The sequence below is a fragment of the Fusarium falciforme genome, chromosome 1, assembly GCF_026873545.1.
Source record: "Fusarium falciforme chromosome 1, complete sequence".
In the NCBI taxonomy this organism is placed as follows: Eukaryota; Fungi; Ascomycota; class Sordariomycetes; order Hypocreales; family Nectriaceae; genus Fusarium; species Fusarium falciforme.
This window is the reverse complement of record NC_070544.1, coordinates 1,676,855-1,691,651: the sequence shown is the minus strand read 5'-3', so window position 1 is coordinate 1,691,651 and position 14,797 is coordinate 1,676,855. Positions and strand designations below refer to the sequence as shown.

At 54.4% G+C, this 14,797-nt stretch overlaps 5 protein-coding genes and 1 pseudogene across 6 annotated transcripts, besides 1 other annotated feature; 3 read left to right on the top strand and 3 right to left on the bottom strand.

The window, feature by feature from the left end:
• Positions 1-1,822: 1,822 nt before the first annotated feature.
• On the top strand, positions 1,823-2,821 carry NCS54_00043500 (Hypothetical protein; the record flags this gene model as incomplete). Its single annotated transcript, XM_053146086.1, has 2 exons — positions 1,823-1,903; positions 1,964-2,821. The coding sequence occupies 2 exons, from the start codon at positions 1,823-1,825 to the stop codon at positions 2,819-2,821; spliced, it is 939 nt and encodes a 312-aa protein (XP_053002061.1).
• A 624-nt stretch (positions 2,822-3,445) lies between these two features.
• NCS54_00043400 lies at positions 3,446-4,173 on the top strand (annotated as a pseudogene). The gene is made up of 2 exons: positions 3,446-3,628; positions 3,679-4,173.
• Positions 3,446-4,173: a sequence feature.
• Positions 4,174-4,334: 161 nt separating this feature from the next.
• NCS54_00043300 (Minor allergen Alt a 7) lies at positions 4,335-5,326 on the bottom strand (the record flags this gene model as incomplete). Its single annotated transcript, XM_053146085.1, has 3 exons — positions 4,335-4,485; positions 4,510-5,084; positions 5,300-5,326. 3 exons carry the CDS (start codon positions 5,324-5,326, stop codon positions 4,335-4,337), a joined length of 753 nt encoding a protein of 250 aa, XP_053002060.1.
• Positions 5,327-7,155: 1,829 nt separating this feature from the next.
• Positions 7,156-8,611, bottom strand: NCS54_00043200 (Hypothetical protein; the record flags this gene model as incomplete). Its single annotated transcript, XM_053146084.1, has 2 exons — positions 7,156-8,430; positions 8,492-8,611. The coding sequence occupies 2 exons, from the start codon at positions 8,609-8,611 to the stop codon at positions 7,156-7,158; spliced, it is 1,395 nt and encodes a 464-aa protein (XP_053002059.1).
• Positions 8,612-10,768: 2,157 nt separating this feature from the next.
• NCS54_00043100 (Hypothetical protein) lies at positions 10,769-12,433 on the bottom strand (the record flags this gene model as incomplete). The annotated part of the gene is made up of 3 exons (XM_053146083.1): positions 12,120-12,433; positions 11,900-12,066; positions 10,769-11,841 (listed from the first exon to the last, which is right to left on the bottom strand). The coding sequence occupies exons 1-3, from the start codon at positions 12,155-12,157 to the stop codon at positions 10,769-10,771; spliced, it is 1,278 nt and encodes a 425-aa protein (XP_053002058.1). The 5' UTR covers positions 12,158-12,433.
• Positions 12,434-12,749: 316 nt separating this feature from the next.
• On the top strand, positions 12,750-14,719 carry NCS54_00043000 (DNA polymerase kappa; the record flags this gene model as incomplete). Its single annotated transcript, XM_053146082.1, has 2 exons — positions 12,750-12,947; positions 12,998-14,719. The coding sequence occupies 2 exons, from the start codon at positions 12,750-12,752 to the stop codon at positions 14,717-14,719; spliced, it is 1,920 nt and encodes a 639-aa protein (XP_053002057.1).
• Between the last annotated feature and the right edge of the window lie 78 nt (positions 14,720-14,797).

Genomic DNA, 14,797 nt, shown 5'->3' with positions numbered 1-14,797 from the left:
AAAGGGCCCGCCGCCCATTTCGTTGGTTCTGTACCACCGTCAGCATCCTTCCATTCATCGGCATGTCTTGTTTCCTTCTCTGTCATGAGCTAGGATCAGGCATTCGGGGGTGTTTGCTTGATAGTCTCTGCTTGTCTCCATCGTTAAAGATGCTCTCAGCTTGAGCCTCTGGCTCTGATCAGCGACAGAGTTGTTGCTCGGAGATGCCGCGTATTGTGCATTGCACTGCTTGGTGTGACTGCTGTCAGACTCAAATCATGCGACATCGAGAGCCATCCCAAAGCACAAACTTCGACACAGGCCATGAGTTGCTCGGCGCCTGGTCACACAGATGGAGGCGTCAACCCCATCCTACCCATCTTGCCTCGCATTATCCTCCTCCAACCCTCACCCTCACCCTCACCCGCAGGAGCATGTTGTCTCGGCAAGAAAAAGCAAATCATCGACCCCCATGCCTCGAGCAGATCGCGTCGCTCGCATCGACAAGGGTGCAACCGCCGAACAAGACTCCTTCGTTCAGCTTGAGGCGTCCGCTAATGTCGGCTGAATACGGACAACATCAAAGCAAACGACATGTAAGAAATGTTATCAAAAGCAAGCTTATTCAACTGACTAACAGATACCACCCCTATCTGTTGACCAAATGGCCCGGGCTGGTCAAACACGGCTTGGGTGGGTGAGTCGATATTGCCCTCGGAAAAGATGCCTCTGTTGATGAGAGACAGCCAACAATCGTTTGGGTTCCAGGGCCTCTTGTTTGACTCAATTCAAATCACCGTTCGTCGAGAGATGCACGGTTCTCGCTCACATCTTGGAAGTTGGGGATGTCGGATATAACCTAAATTAAATGCGGCTCATAGACCGTGTCAAGAATGTGAAAGAAGGTAACTTCATGCAAGGGACGTTTGTGTCCCGACCAAGAAGTTTGAACAGAGCTGGGGAAGTGATGCTTACAGTCTGTCCAGATGGCTAATGTTGGGGTCCAGAGAATCGTTCCCAGCGTGCTTATTCCAGCAGTGGCTTCGCATGACCATTGATGTTATAACTGGAAGTGAGGGGTGAGGACCTGTTGCTTGGGCAAAACTTGGTGCTGGTTGAAGTATCTCCAAGATGGAGGGATGTGATTGACCGAGACTCCCTGCAGTGACTACTGCGGATGCCAGCATGCCGGCTTATGGTCGCAAACATGATCAAGACCCTCCAAGTTGGATAGGACGATCACAATTATTGCTCCGTAGTGCCATTGCGATAATCGACCATGTGGATGCTTTGCGGGGGATCGAAATGTTTGAGACATTCTTCTCCAAAGAGAGCAATGTCTCGGATTGCGTCCCTAAATGGAATGCCACTTAAACAGAAACGAGGTGAGTGCAGCAGGCAATCGTGTCTTCGCTCATGCGCTGACGGTTGGGGGCAGTTTGCTGCGGTCAGACCTGACTGTGACAGTGATTGCTGCGCCATAGGATGACCGGCAGCAACCCAAGGCATACTGAAGGATTTCGCTCTCTTTCTCTCTCAGTCTCTCGCTTGGTTATGCGCTGGCAGGATACGACCCAGACGTTTCGACACAGCCTCGATGCCAGCTTGCATTGCCTGCCATCCAATGCCTCCGCAATCGACGCCGTAGATCCCGACAAAGAGTCGTTTCAGATGCCGTGGCGACCAGGGTCCGTCCGCGCTTAGCACAAACGTCATAATAATAATCCAGGCCCCAGTCAGGTCGTGGACCCTTGGAATTTCGTCTTCTGGAGATGCCTTCAGACTCTGTTCTGCCTTTCTCAGCCGCTCATTCATTCGTTCCCTTGGTATCTGCATCTGCATCATGGCCCTGATCGAACCGGCCAACTGCAGCGGAAATGCGACCGCTCCCACAGCCAGCGATGCAGGCGTCGCAGGCGCGGGTGTAAGTATTGGATCGGACGGAATGCGAAATTTGTCCTTCAGCGCTGACACGGCTCAACAGATCCTGCTATCCTTCATGATCACGGCATGCCTGGCCATCATCTTGTCCAGCAGCGTCGTCTTTGGCGAATTCCGCGGTAGAGACTCGGTCATTCGACGAAAACTCCTCAACGGCTACAGCGACTCCCAGATTATGCAGGGCATTGGAATCCAGAGCGTCGGGCTCGCCAAGATGAACACGCTTGTGCCATATCACTTCTTCCTCATCTGGATGCTGTCGCTTCTGTCCATGGCGACGCACAACGCAACACTGCTGGCTCTCGTACACGACTACCGCCGCGACTGGGTGATTCGATGGATGCGACAGTTCCTCATGTTCGTCAACCTGGCGCTATCATGTGTGTCTGGAGTCTTTGTCCTGGAGGCCGTCTCAAAGGGCTTGGACGACAAGACCCTACCGATCGCTTGCGTGTGGGAGGTCGACGGTAACGGAGCTGCATCCAATGCTGGCTTGTCGTATGTCGGCACCATTGTCGTTATCGCAGGCAACGCCATCATCTTTATCCTGGCGACCTGGTACCTACACAGCAAGAACCAAAAGTTCTACAAGGCCGTCCAGATTGGCGGCTTAGTACTCATGACAGCCGTCGCCATCGGCGCCGCGATCCGAATCATCCTTCTATCCCAGGCATTCGGTAAGCCTTCGATCGAGCTAAAGGACGAGGGTGAGAAGATCTGGAGCTTCGGACAGCTGCTCTCCATGCTGCTTCTCATTCTTCCCTTGGTGTCCGTCATCGAGATCTACCGAGGCGAGATCCAGGTTGCAGGACCTGTTCGCGATGACCGGAGTCGGGTATACGACGGCGAGCTCCAGGCAAATCCGCATTCAGGATCACAAACGAATCTCTTCCAGAAGTAAAGTATGATGAGATGGACTCGGAGGTTGTTTGGACAGTTCGCGTGAGCTATGGTCATAATGATGAACTTGGTAATGGCGCAAAAAAGTGTGACCAGATTGGAGCGGCCCAAAGTGTGCAAGATAGATACCCTTTTGTATGTGTTTTTCATGAGCATTTAGAAACTCGAGTCATCCTCAAATTAGAAAGAGCATTTGCGCTAACCGCGACTACCTAATATACCATTCTTCCTTCCACCTACATGTACTTCCTCATTTAGTAAAGAGGCAAGGTTGATATCAATCATGCCGAGTCTAGACTTCTGCAAAAGTATGAACTCCTATTTCTTGCATACATCTCTAACACTCGAGTTACCTCTTCCCTGATACCAAAACCTGGATGACAATCTTTGCGGCTTCTCTACGTTCACTGTCACTATTGGCTCCTCTCCATGCCACTCACACTGACTGTCAAACAGAGGCGGTGGCTCTGCGTCGCCTTCTGCTTCTGCTTGACTTTCTTTCTGATCGCCGCGTATAGAAAACAGGAATTGAAGGCAAGGGCGAGGGTCTTCAGATATCCAAGCACCCTCGACAGACAGTAAGTTGAGGCCTCTCTTCCACAACAGCACTAACAAGGGCTCAAGCATCAACCACGACCAACACAGCACCGAGTCCAAGTCCAATAGTACAACTTTCGAGGCTATTGCCCGAAAACATGGCACCAACAAGGTCACCTCCCATAGATACCAGTTCATGTACGAAAAGTACCTCGGCCCTCTCCAGGGTAAGCCTATCAAGTTCCTCGAGATCGGCCTTGGGTGCAACATGGTACGGGCCCTTGCCACGTCTACTGTGATACGTCTTTTGACATCTATTAGGACTATGGTCCTGGGGCTTCCTACAACACATGGCTGGAGTTCCTCCCTGGTGTTGACCTGTACTTCATTGACAACGATCGTATATGCGCTGAGACATTCAAGCACAACAACCCGAATGCTCGCATCGCGATCGGTGACCAAGCAAGCGTCCAGTTTCTAAACCAATTCGCCAACGAGTCTACCCGGGATGGTTTATTCGATGTGATTGTCGATGATGGGGGTCACGGCATACTGGAGCAAATCACTTCTCTGGAGCAGCTGTGGAAGATTGTCAACCCAGGTGGGCTGTATGTGATTGAAGACCTCCAGACCAGTTACCGGGAGCACTGGGGCGGCGATTCATCAGGGAGGGACACAAGGAAACATACAACCATGAAGTATGTGTATGGGCTTCTCGACGACATGATGGCCGGGTGGACCAAGCATTCGATCAGTCGCTCACTGGAGAGTGTCGATTGCATGGCGGAGATTTGCGTCTTCAGAAAGACTACCTAAGCGATAGGTAGTTTTGGAACAGTGTCCCAAGTCTTGATGGGGGGTTCCTATACCGAGACACCATAGTCAGATTGTCACTTGCTTAGCGTCACTGGAAGCGTTTATTGTCCTGATCATATGAATGTGTTTTATTTGTAGGTATCGTATTATCATTCGCTTGTCTATTGCACAGTGCACTTTGCAGGGAGTCCACAGGGACCCTCCTTGAGCTCCTTTTGCTCCTTGATTCCATTGCCCTCCTTCTTGGGTGTCTCCTTTTGAGCCTCGGCAGGCTTGGTGCTATCGCTCACAGGCGCAGCCTTGGCCTGGCTGCTGCCATGCAGTCAGCCGGTGTACTTGGCGACGGTCTCGTAGAAGTTCTGGCCCTGGATCTCAGCGAGCTCAATCTCCTTGGCAGAGGGCTGGCGGGAGCCGTCAGCACCAGCGAAGGTACCGGCACCCCAGGCGCTGCCGCCACGGACCTCGGTGAGGTCAGTCAGAAGACCGAAGGCCTTGGCGTAGCCGAAGGGAACGTAGATGATGCCGTGGTGGGTGAGGGTGGAGATGGCGTTCTGAGCAGTGGTCTCCTGGCCACCGCCGAGGGAGGCGGTCGAGACAAAGATACCGGCCATCTTGCCCCAGAAGCCACCGGAAGCCCACTGCTTGCCGGTCTTGTCCCAGAAGGCCTTCCACTGGGCGGGGAAGTTGCCGTAGCGGGTGGGGATGCCGAGGAGGAAGGCGTCGTACTCCTCGAGCTTGGAGGGGTCCTCGAGGACGGGCACGTCGGTGGGCTTGGGGGGAGCGTGCATCTTGGCGAGCACATCCTCAGGGAGGGTCTCGGGGATCTGGTAGAGGTCGGCAGAGCCGCCGGCCTTCTCGATACCGGCCTTCTCAGCCTCGGCCAGCTGCTTGATGTGGCCGTACATGGAGTACTGGAGGAGAGTTGCATGTTAGCGAGTCGTCATGAGTAAGGCATTGTGGGTGAGGGGAATGGCTGAATGCAGAAAAGCCACTGAGCCATCCACTGTATACATCGTTACAGGTGGCAGGCAGCAATGCATCGCCTGCATTGGCGGTGATGAAGCTCATCATGATGAGGATGGCGGGGTGAGGATGGCGGGGTGAGGATGGAGGGGTAACCACATACGTAGACGATAGCGATCTTGGGAGCCATTGTGACTGATTTGAGTTGGAACTCGGGGTATCAAAGTTGAGAAGGAGTATAGATGGATAGACAAAGGACTTGCAAGAGTGAACTGCTGAGGAACAAAAGAAAAAAGGGTCAGAGAAGGGGAGAGCTCCGGGTCGTCTTATACCTGGGCGAGCTTCTCTCAAGGTGGGCAGGCCTCTCTACAAGCTTCCTGCTTTCGAGGTCCCACAGCCCGGTAGGTCCACCCCTTCCATTCATGGAGTACTCCCGTACCCAACCGTCGAATGGAGACAACGAGACCGGCGGGGGCGGTGATGCCATTGGTGCAGTTCCCTTGCCGTCCAGAAGCTCCATATCGCGTGGATGTGGTTGCAAGCGGGAACCTGTGGAAAGCTTGCGCCGGAAGATCGGGGGGGAAACTCACAGGCTTCTCAGCAGCTTCAGCTCGGCAACACGGTGCTCCCGTATCGTTTGGACTCTATCCTGAATCCCGCCGAGTTCATTGACCTAGCTAACGGAATCTCCAGGTCTCAATTGCTTCTTCTTCGTTCATGATCCTCCATTCCAAGGGATACAACTCTACCAGGCGTTCCTCAGCGAGCCCCTCCCATCCAAGCTTAGCCCGCCCCTCCGAAAACCTCGATCATGATCCGAAAAAGCTCTAATCATGCCCCAACGCGCACCCCCCTCCCTCCTGCTGAGTCAAGCTGATGCGAGCAGGACTTCCTAAGCACGATGCCGTGGTAACCCACCGCGGACAACGGCCCATTACACGAGCCTGACAAAACAACCGATGGGTCTCATTCTCCCAGCCAGTGCGGGGTCTCAGGGCCGACTCGCGCGCGGTTGAGCCTGTAAGGCTTATTCACGATTTGCTAAGCCAGCAGCAAGAACAGAACTCTGCTGTGCTGGGTGAGAGCTAGCTGTCCTCCATCTCCGGCGCGGAGTTTCACCTCTTTCACGGTTCATTGCACTGACCCGCTGCCGTCATTGTTTGTCCCATTGATTACATATCGACATTGAGTTTTGAATAATCTCTGTTCTTCTCGGATATAGCCACGCCATGTTCCCTGTCCGTGGGGATTGCCTGATTGATCAACCCATATCCGGTCTCAATATCTTGCTTCCCCCCCCTCGCCCCGTGCCCTCCAAATCTGTTCGTCCTTCCCAACCACTTCAAGCCCATCAGCTCTCACCGACATCAACTGTATCGTGCGTGCGTGCATGCGAGCTCCGGCACGGTAGCTTGCTGTGGATCATCCCCCTTCCGTCCATCGGCAGCTCAGCATCCGCTAGTCCAAATCGACATTGTTCCCCTTGTCCACCGCCGCCAACGAGCATCCACCTCGCCCGAGGCCATGAAACGATTCCTACTACAAATCTCCTGCCTGGGCCCTCTTTCATGCCAATGCAAAAACTTAGACAAGAGATTGCCTCAGAGGGACATGCAAACAACCAACAGACGGTCAGACACAATAGCCGGGGTTCCATGGTGATTACATTTCTGGCTTAGTTACAGGATAACAACCACGACTGGGTTGCCATGGCGGCCATATCCCCTGCCTCCATACCTGCCTACAAAAGACTTGACATCCATATGATCTATGCCACAGCTTCTTCTTCATCCCACCGAAAACTCCGTTTGAAACCAGAATCCAAAAACATGATTGGTATGCCAAATAGCATACCGGGACCGAGGTCAAAGCATCTCGACCCCCATTACATTCATTACCAGGCCAGATCCAAACTCCATGCTTTCGTTAAATGACTTGTTAAATTCAAGCTCGGCGCCTCTGAAAGGGGAAAAAATCATTGCGTTGAAACGGAAAAGATAAAGGAACGTGTTCGTTTCGTCATCGAAGTGATCGTCGATCGTCGTCTCGTGGGTGCGCGCTTGATGGCTCGATGACAATCTCGGGGAGCTGTGATATTCTCAGGCTCGGTAATTGCGGTGCCCCGTCGCGTCCGCGTGGTGTACTGTGGTTGTCACTGCCATCGTGCCCGTCGCCGGCTTGTTCGGCCGGCCCCACTTCACCGTTCTGCCGCCCCGAACCCAGGTCACGCTCCGCGGTCCGTTGCGAAGAGGACCGGTATGGGCCGGGGTAGTCCGGTGGAGGTTCGTTTATAGGTGTCGTGGACCGCATGTCGTCATTGAGTGGAATGTCTTCATACTCGGGAGGAGGCATGGTCTCATCTCCGAGATCAGCCTCAACCAGCTCAGGACTTGAGCCGGCTCTTCCGTCGTCATTCGGTGTGCCTGCTCGCGAACTTCCTCGTGAACGCGCAGGTGCTAGGCTCGAAAAGTCGTCGTCGTGGCTGACCGCAGAACTGCCACTACGTCCCCGCTGATGTCCCAAGCTGGCCGCATCAGAGAGCAACCCTACTCGTTCGCTTTCCGTGCTGTTGGCTCGAATCCTCGTTCCGTCGTGACGCGCAATGCCCACGTCTGCGTATGATACACTCGACACTGATCGCTGTCGGCTCTCTTTGATTTGGTCGACGGCTGATCGGAGGTCGCTGATGGTTGTGTTCTCGTTTGCTAGACGTGTCTCGGCACGGATCTGCTCGAGCGTGCGGTAGTCGTTACGGGTTCGGGCCTCGCGACGGCGTTCTCTCCTATCCTCGCGCTCCGCTAGCATTTGCCGTCTCGCCAACCTAATCTGGTAGAGCGTCTCCATCTCGTTGTCTCGGGCTTCCTCCTCTTCCTCTGCCGTAGGCAGATCAATAATAACATCCACTCCATCTCGTTCACCCTCTCGTCCGAGAACTTGTTCGTTGGGGTTTGCCATTTGCCGGTACGCAGGCAATGTGAGGACGGAGCGGACAGAGGTGTTACGGTCGACGGTCGCGCCAGCATTGCCGCTGCGGTTCGCCTGGCTGTTGCGGGAGGACGCACTGTCGCGGTTGCGTCGGCCGTTTGAAGATGCGTTGTCGAGCTGGTGCGAATTCCTTCCACTCTCGCCATCATCGCCAGCTGTCTGCTCGTAGTTGCCCTGTCCTGACCTTCTAGTTATACGTGCAAAGAAACCGGGCTTCTTGTTCTCGGTTGTCGTTGGCTTCCGTTTCCTCCTGGAGATGAATACCCAAAATGCCACGGCGACAGTAAAGGCGACAGCACTCGCGATAACCTATAATTAGGGACGCGATTGTCAGCGAGCGTCTACCAGCGCGTCATTTGAAGCAACTCACGATAAACACAACGGTATTCCTGTTTCCTCCATCATCCGCATTCTTTCTCACGTCTTGCGCCCGAGGCCGTAGACCATCAGGGCCATCCCAACCCCGTGGCACTGGAGCGTTTAGATACATTCCTGGCTGGGCTGCACCATGTAGAGTAGGCGGGCGTCGGCTGCAACGACGATTGACGGCAAAGACGATGGTGACGGAGATGGCGGGATCGTGCAGCGGCGTCGAGCTCGATTGGATGCCTTAGTTGACAGGCCGGTAGACGGGGAGGGAGGGAGCAAAGGTTAAGGTGAAGAGATGGAAGAAAGCGGCGCCGTTTAGGGGACGGAAAGGTTAATTGACGGGCTCGACTAATTGGAGGGGGTAGTTTGAGGGTTGAGAGCCGGAAGCACGGAGCATTCAATGAAGCTTGTGCCTGTGCTTTTTCCCTGCCACAACGGCAACGCACGCAACGGCCTCGCCTCTTTCTGGGCTCGGCGGAGGGTTTCTGCTTCCAGGCACAGCCGCCGTGTGTCGGGCGCGGGCTCGCGAGGAGGCGCGAGCGAGGTTGGTTGGTTGGCTTGGCCCTGGCTGAGCTGGCTTTGACGATTGACAAGGATGTTTCGGGGCGTCTGGGTCTGGACGTCGTTCTTTTACGCGCTCAGTCCCACAGGTCAATCGACAAGAGGAACAGCAGCTTCAAAAGAAGGTGCTGAGTCTGAGTGTAGGGACACAGAGTAATAAGAGAGAAAAGGATGTAGACCTGATCAAGTTTGCGACCCGGATCGCGGATGGCCAAGAGCTCCGCTGTCTGTCTGTCAGATCCAGGGATATCGCCCGCTGTCAGTTTTTTGCAGGCGTGAGGGTCTCTTGGTGGTGACATCAGCAGGCGGCTGTGGCCATGCTTACTCCTCCAACGTTCCTTTGGTCGCGGTCTAGGCGTTGTTTGGACAAGAAAAAAAAGGGCTTAGATGAGACGGGATGATGAACGAGGGAGCTTACAAGATCACCGAGTCTGCTATCAGTTCCCCCCTCTCTACTATTATTCACATGGAACGATACCGCGCTGGACCCCATCTCCTGACTTGACACCCAGCCATGGAGCCAGCATCGCCATGTTCAGCGGTGACGCTAACAGATCAACGCAGCATGGACCTCTCGAGGGCTTCTTCCCCCTCTGCCAGCAAAACAAGCGTCAACCTACCGCCGGGGTCAACGGGGTCCCCGGCTCGTGTCCGGCCGCCCACCATTACGCAACCACCCAGATCCACGGGCCCAATCCCTGAGCAAGGGTTTCCGGGGACCCGGAGGAGGGCAGGCACGAGAAGGGAGGCCGTTTATTCAGCCAACTTGGAGGTTTTTCCGTGTCAGGTAAAAGACACAACACTGCGCCCTGATGATTCCAAACCTGCGAGTCCCATGCCTCCAATGCATCCGTTGATGACCAGCATGAAGCCAGCATCAGTCCTCAAATGTCATTGGAGCCTTTCCGGTGGCTGGTGGCTGAGCCCCTCGCTTAGTGGCTCCAGCCAGCCGTGTCAGCCTCTCCGCAATGGATGCACTTACAGCTAATGATCAGCTTCAGAATTCTCGCAATTGACAACCCCTTCTTCCCCTTGCGGCTCACTCTGCAGTTGCCCTACCACGATGAGTGCAACCACTCTGCATCTCGAGTCTTAGATCGCAAGTCCTTCCCTGCGTCTTGTCTGCATCAGACCCGGATAGTTGCTTCGTTACCTTGGATAGTCTCGCAATGCAACGTCCCTCTCGATCGATCCTACACACGACGGCATAAGAAACTAGGTTGATGCAGATGCAGATGCAGCCCTCGGCCTCGCCGTTCTGACCCAACGGCTTCCATAACGTTCTTCTTTTGCTTTTCCAACGTGGATTATACAGTGGAGGCGTTGCCCCATCGTCATAATGCGGTCTGTCTCAGGCCACCGGCATCATCCCAGGCCTAACACTGAACGGCACCACTTGTATACCTTAGCTTTCCAACGACGCAGCAAGCTGGCGTGGCATCTTCCTGGGCTTGGGGATACTGTTTCATCAGCAATATTCCTGTCCCATGAAACTAGCACAACTTCTTTCAAACCAATGGTCCCAGCCACTTCATGAGAATACCTTGCCTGGCTTAAAGAATGAGGGGCTGCCAGCACACGCGACAGACATAAGCGTAGATGATGCAGTATGAACTAATACTTAAAGAATTAAGGATATAGAAATAGACGCCAGGAGGTTGAAACGCCTGCAATCCAACCACCCAAACTCCCCCAACATGTCCAACCTGGAATCAATTTATCCAAACTTCTTCTCAAACTTCTTCAGCATACCCGTCACGCCACGCTCCAGGCGTCCGGCGTTCTCTTCGAGCTTGCCTCGCGGCTCTTTCTGCTGTGACTGTGGCTGGAACGAGTAGATCTCCGAATTGGCCATTTCGGTCTGCGTGGGGCGGTACACCTGCTGGTGGACACCATACTCTGCTCCTCCCTGAGGAGCTGGCGCCTGCTGGTGAGTGTAGGTGTATTGCGCAAAGCCTCCCGGGGGTGGAGGAAGGCCTGGGTTAGTTGTTGGCGGCGTCGGCTGCGCTGGGGGTTGCGTCTGCGGCGGTGGTTGTGTCTGAGGAGGTGGAGGTGGAGGCGCGAAACCGGGCGAGCCAGGGAAGTTTGCAGAGTATGGGCTTCCCAAGCCCTGAGCTGGCATTGTTGCGGCTCTATGAAGTCCGGGATGCTGGCCAAACTGAGGTGGAGGCAGTCCAGGGCTTGTAACCCCTCCGGGAGGGAATTGAGAAGGCGGGGGCATTCCGGGAGTGAAGGGCTGCTTCTGATAATCGTAGGCGACAGCCACGGCAAGCGGGTTGAGCGGGTCCTCATCCGGAGGCGGCGTCTTCTCTCGGTGTTGTATCGTCTCCGGAGCGGCGGGGGCCGCTGGGTTGTACGCCATCGGCACAAAGGTGGCAGGTTCCGCAGGGGCCTCCGTCGACGGGGCCGGTGCGGTCGGGGGAGGCGCAAAGCTCGGCGCGCCAGATGAAGGCTTTGATGACGCATACTGGGGGTCCGAGATGGCTACATTCTCCAGCTGCTGAACAACGGAGCTCATCGGAGCCGGCTGCGGGGGCGGACCGGGCTCATCCAGAACCTCCACGAGAGATGGTGGGACGACCCTTCTGACACCATTGAGAAACTGGAGGGCATCCTTCTGCGTCCAGAAGTAGATGTCCACCGAGTGGAGCTTGTAGTGGTATTTGTTCTCATTCCGGGGATCATAAGTCGGCAAATGCCAATCGTTCTGGTCGGCAGGAGCTTCGGGTGCCGTCAACGTGACCATGCAGTGCTGCTTGTACGAGTATCGAACGTGGGTCTGGTCGAGGACTGATTGCGCAATGTCAGCGTGTGCCCAACAGCTGCTGTACCCCATGTTAGGCCTTACATCCTTCAAAGGCGTCCTGGTCCTCAGTGCCAGGTTGGTTGGCAACCTCAATGCGACACCGGCGCTCGCCCGCATGCTCAAAGAGGTAGACGTAGGAACCCTTGTCGAATCTGTGATGCCTGGGCTTCACATCCTCGGGGCTGTAAAAGTAATGAACATCTCCAAAGCTTGACAGCAGAGTTAGCATCTGGAACAGCCGGCGCAACAAATCGCAACTCACAGAGTAGCAACATTTTCCTCTCCTGGCCGCGCCGCCATCTTGAAGCTCAAGCTCTTGAGGGGTTCAGCACAGCAGCAGCTCCAACAATGATAGAGTAAGACTCGAGACACTGGTCGCAAGAGAGGAAAAGGAGGAAAAGACGGGTCACATCGCCAAGCTCCCACAACTTGCGGGCTCCTTGGGCTTTTGTACCCTCCTGCCCTCGTGCGCCACTTGGCTCGTTGGGCGGCACGACGACTGATCTGCTCCTCTGTTTCCAACGGACGACATGATGCATGTGTGGCCCTGCAAAGGTTGTCGATGTCGGCGCTTAAACGCCTGTTCTTAGGGAGGGGAAGCACATGTGCCAGCCAATCCGAAGAGTAGGACCCTTGGTGTCGTTAAAGCTGTCCCACCTCCAAATTAGCGGCCCCCACCGTCGAAGCTGCCCAAAGATAGACGCTAAGAAATATCACGTGACTTCGTGTTCAAACTTGCGACGCGTCCATTCATCGAGGGGCATTTGTCACGTCTCACTTCTTCCTTTGTGCTGACACGCGACGGAGATCGGGACGGCATCTTGGTCGTTGTTAATGATGCCTTCGATATCGCTGACGACTGCTATGGACCTGTCATTATTCACTCCTTGAGATGACCTCATTAGATCAGCCGGAGGAGAAACCTCCGTCACCATCTACAGAGGAGACGCCAGAGCTCCCTGGTGAAACTGAAGAAGTCACAGAAGATGCCACCGAAAATCTGGACGAGGATGCTCTCAAGACTCTCAAATACTCCCTGCTCGGCCCTTCGCTCCTAAAAGCAGGTCAGGACAAGGTTGATCAGACCAAGGTGTGTTCCAGCTCAACTTCGTTGTTAGACATGACTAACACCAAGTCTAGGTCTCCGAGATCATCTACAATGCCTCCAAAGGCTCCAAGTTCTTTAACCGTGAAGAGGTCCGCGACAAAGTCCTCACCCGTAAAATCGAACAAATCATCGCCCGCAAGACCGAGCTCGAAAACAAGGACCTCACCCGCGATCTACGCAACGCTGACCGTCTCATCGCCGAGCTCGAGCTTTCCCGTGACTTGACACAACACATCGTTCATGTGGACTGCGATGCCTTTTACGCAGCCGTGGAGCAGTTGGATCGACCCGAGTTGAAGGGCCTACCTTTTGCTGTTGGCGGTGGTGTATTGACAACTTGCAATTACATTGCCCGCAAGTTTGGCTGTCGATCAGGCATGGCGGGCTTCGTGGCCAAGAAGTTGTGCCCAAGTCTCATCCTTCTGAAGCCAAATTTCGAAAAGTATAATGCAAAGGCACAGGAAGTCCGGGAGGTCCTTGTAAACTACGACCCACGTTTCGAAAGTGCCAGCATCGACGAGGCATACCTGAACATCACCGAGTACTGTCAAGAACACCAGATGGATCCAGCAGAAGCCGTCGAACAGATGAGAAGCGAAGTCCACCAAAGAACCAACATTACCGTTTCTGCTGGTATAGCCGCCAACGCAAAACTTGCCAAGATTTGCTCCAACATGAACAAGCCCAACGGCCAATACGTATTACCAAGTGATCGACCTACCATCATGGCCTTTATGCGCGATCTCCCTACACGAAAGGTCAATGGTGTCGGTCGTGTTCTTGAACGAGAACTCCTCGAAATCGGTATCAAGACATGTGGCGATCTCTACGCACAGCGACAATTTCTCAACCCTCTCTTCGGTGACAAAACCTCAGAGTTCCTGTTCAAGTGCTATCTCGGTCTGGGACGCACCAAGATTCAACCAGCTGAAGAGTATGAACGCAAGAGTGTCGGCACAGAAAGCACGTTTCGTGACATGTTCGATCCAACCCAGCTACGAGACAAGCTACGGTGGACAGCCGAGGAGCTTGAGAAGGACATGAAACGCGCCGAATGCAAAGGCCGCACCCTCTGCCTCAAGGTCAAGCTTCACACCTTTGAGGTACTTACCCGCCAGGTTGTCCTGCCGCGCGCCATCTGGCTCGCAGATGACCTGTACAACCATGCCCTTCCCATCCTCTCCAAATTGGAGCAGGACATGCCAGGTATGAAGCTACGGCTGATGGGCTTACGATGCACACACCTCGTCAGCACCAAGAAGCCTGATACCATGGCCTTTTTCGGTTTCCGGCCGCGCAGAAACGACTCGGAAGACCGCCAGTCCGAGGGAAACCTCAAGAGAAAGGCCAGCGACGATGATGGAGAATGGGAACAGTGGCCAGAGGCCGACTTGCAAATCGACGATGCAGACGGCCTCTTGGAAGGCTCGTCAAGCAACCAGGACAGCCCCGGAGACTCACCATATCGAAGGCACGGCAAGGAGATTGCCCCCAACCCTGTAAAGGAGCAAGCTGCCGAGGAATGGTGGGACTGTCCTATATGCAGTAGGCCACAAGCTGCCGATGAAAGGCAGTTCAACGAGCACATAGACCTCTGTCTATCTCGGCAGACAATACGTGACGCTGTGCAGGAAGATGGCCCTTCCATAAAGAGGGACACGACGCCGGAGCCCAAGAAGCCGCGCATAGCAGACAAGAAGAGAGGGCGACCACGAACAGTCGATCCCAAACAGAAACAGCTGTTCTTTGGATAGATGAGATGAAGTTTATGATGATGATCCATGCAATCAAATAGGTCTATATATACTCTGTACGATTAGTCTCTTACATAT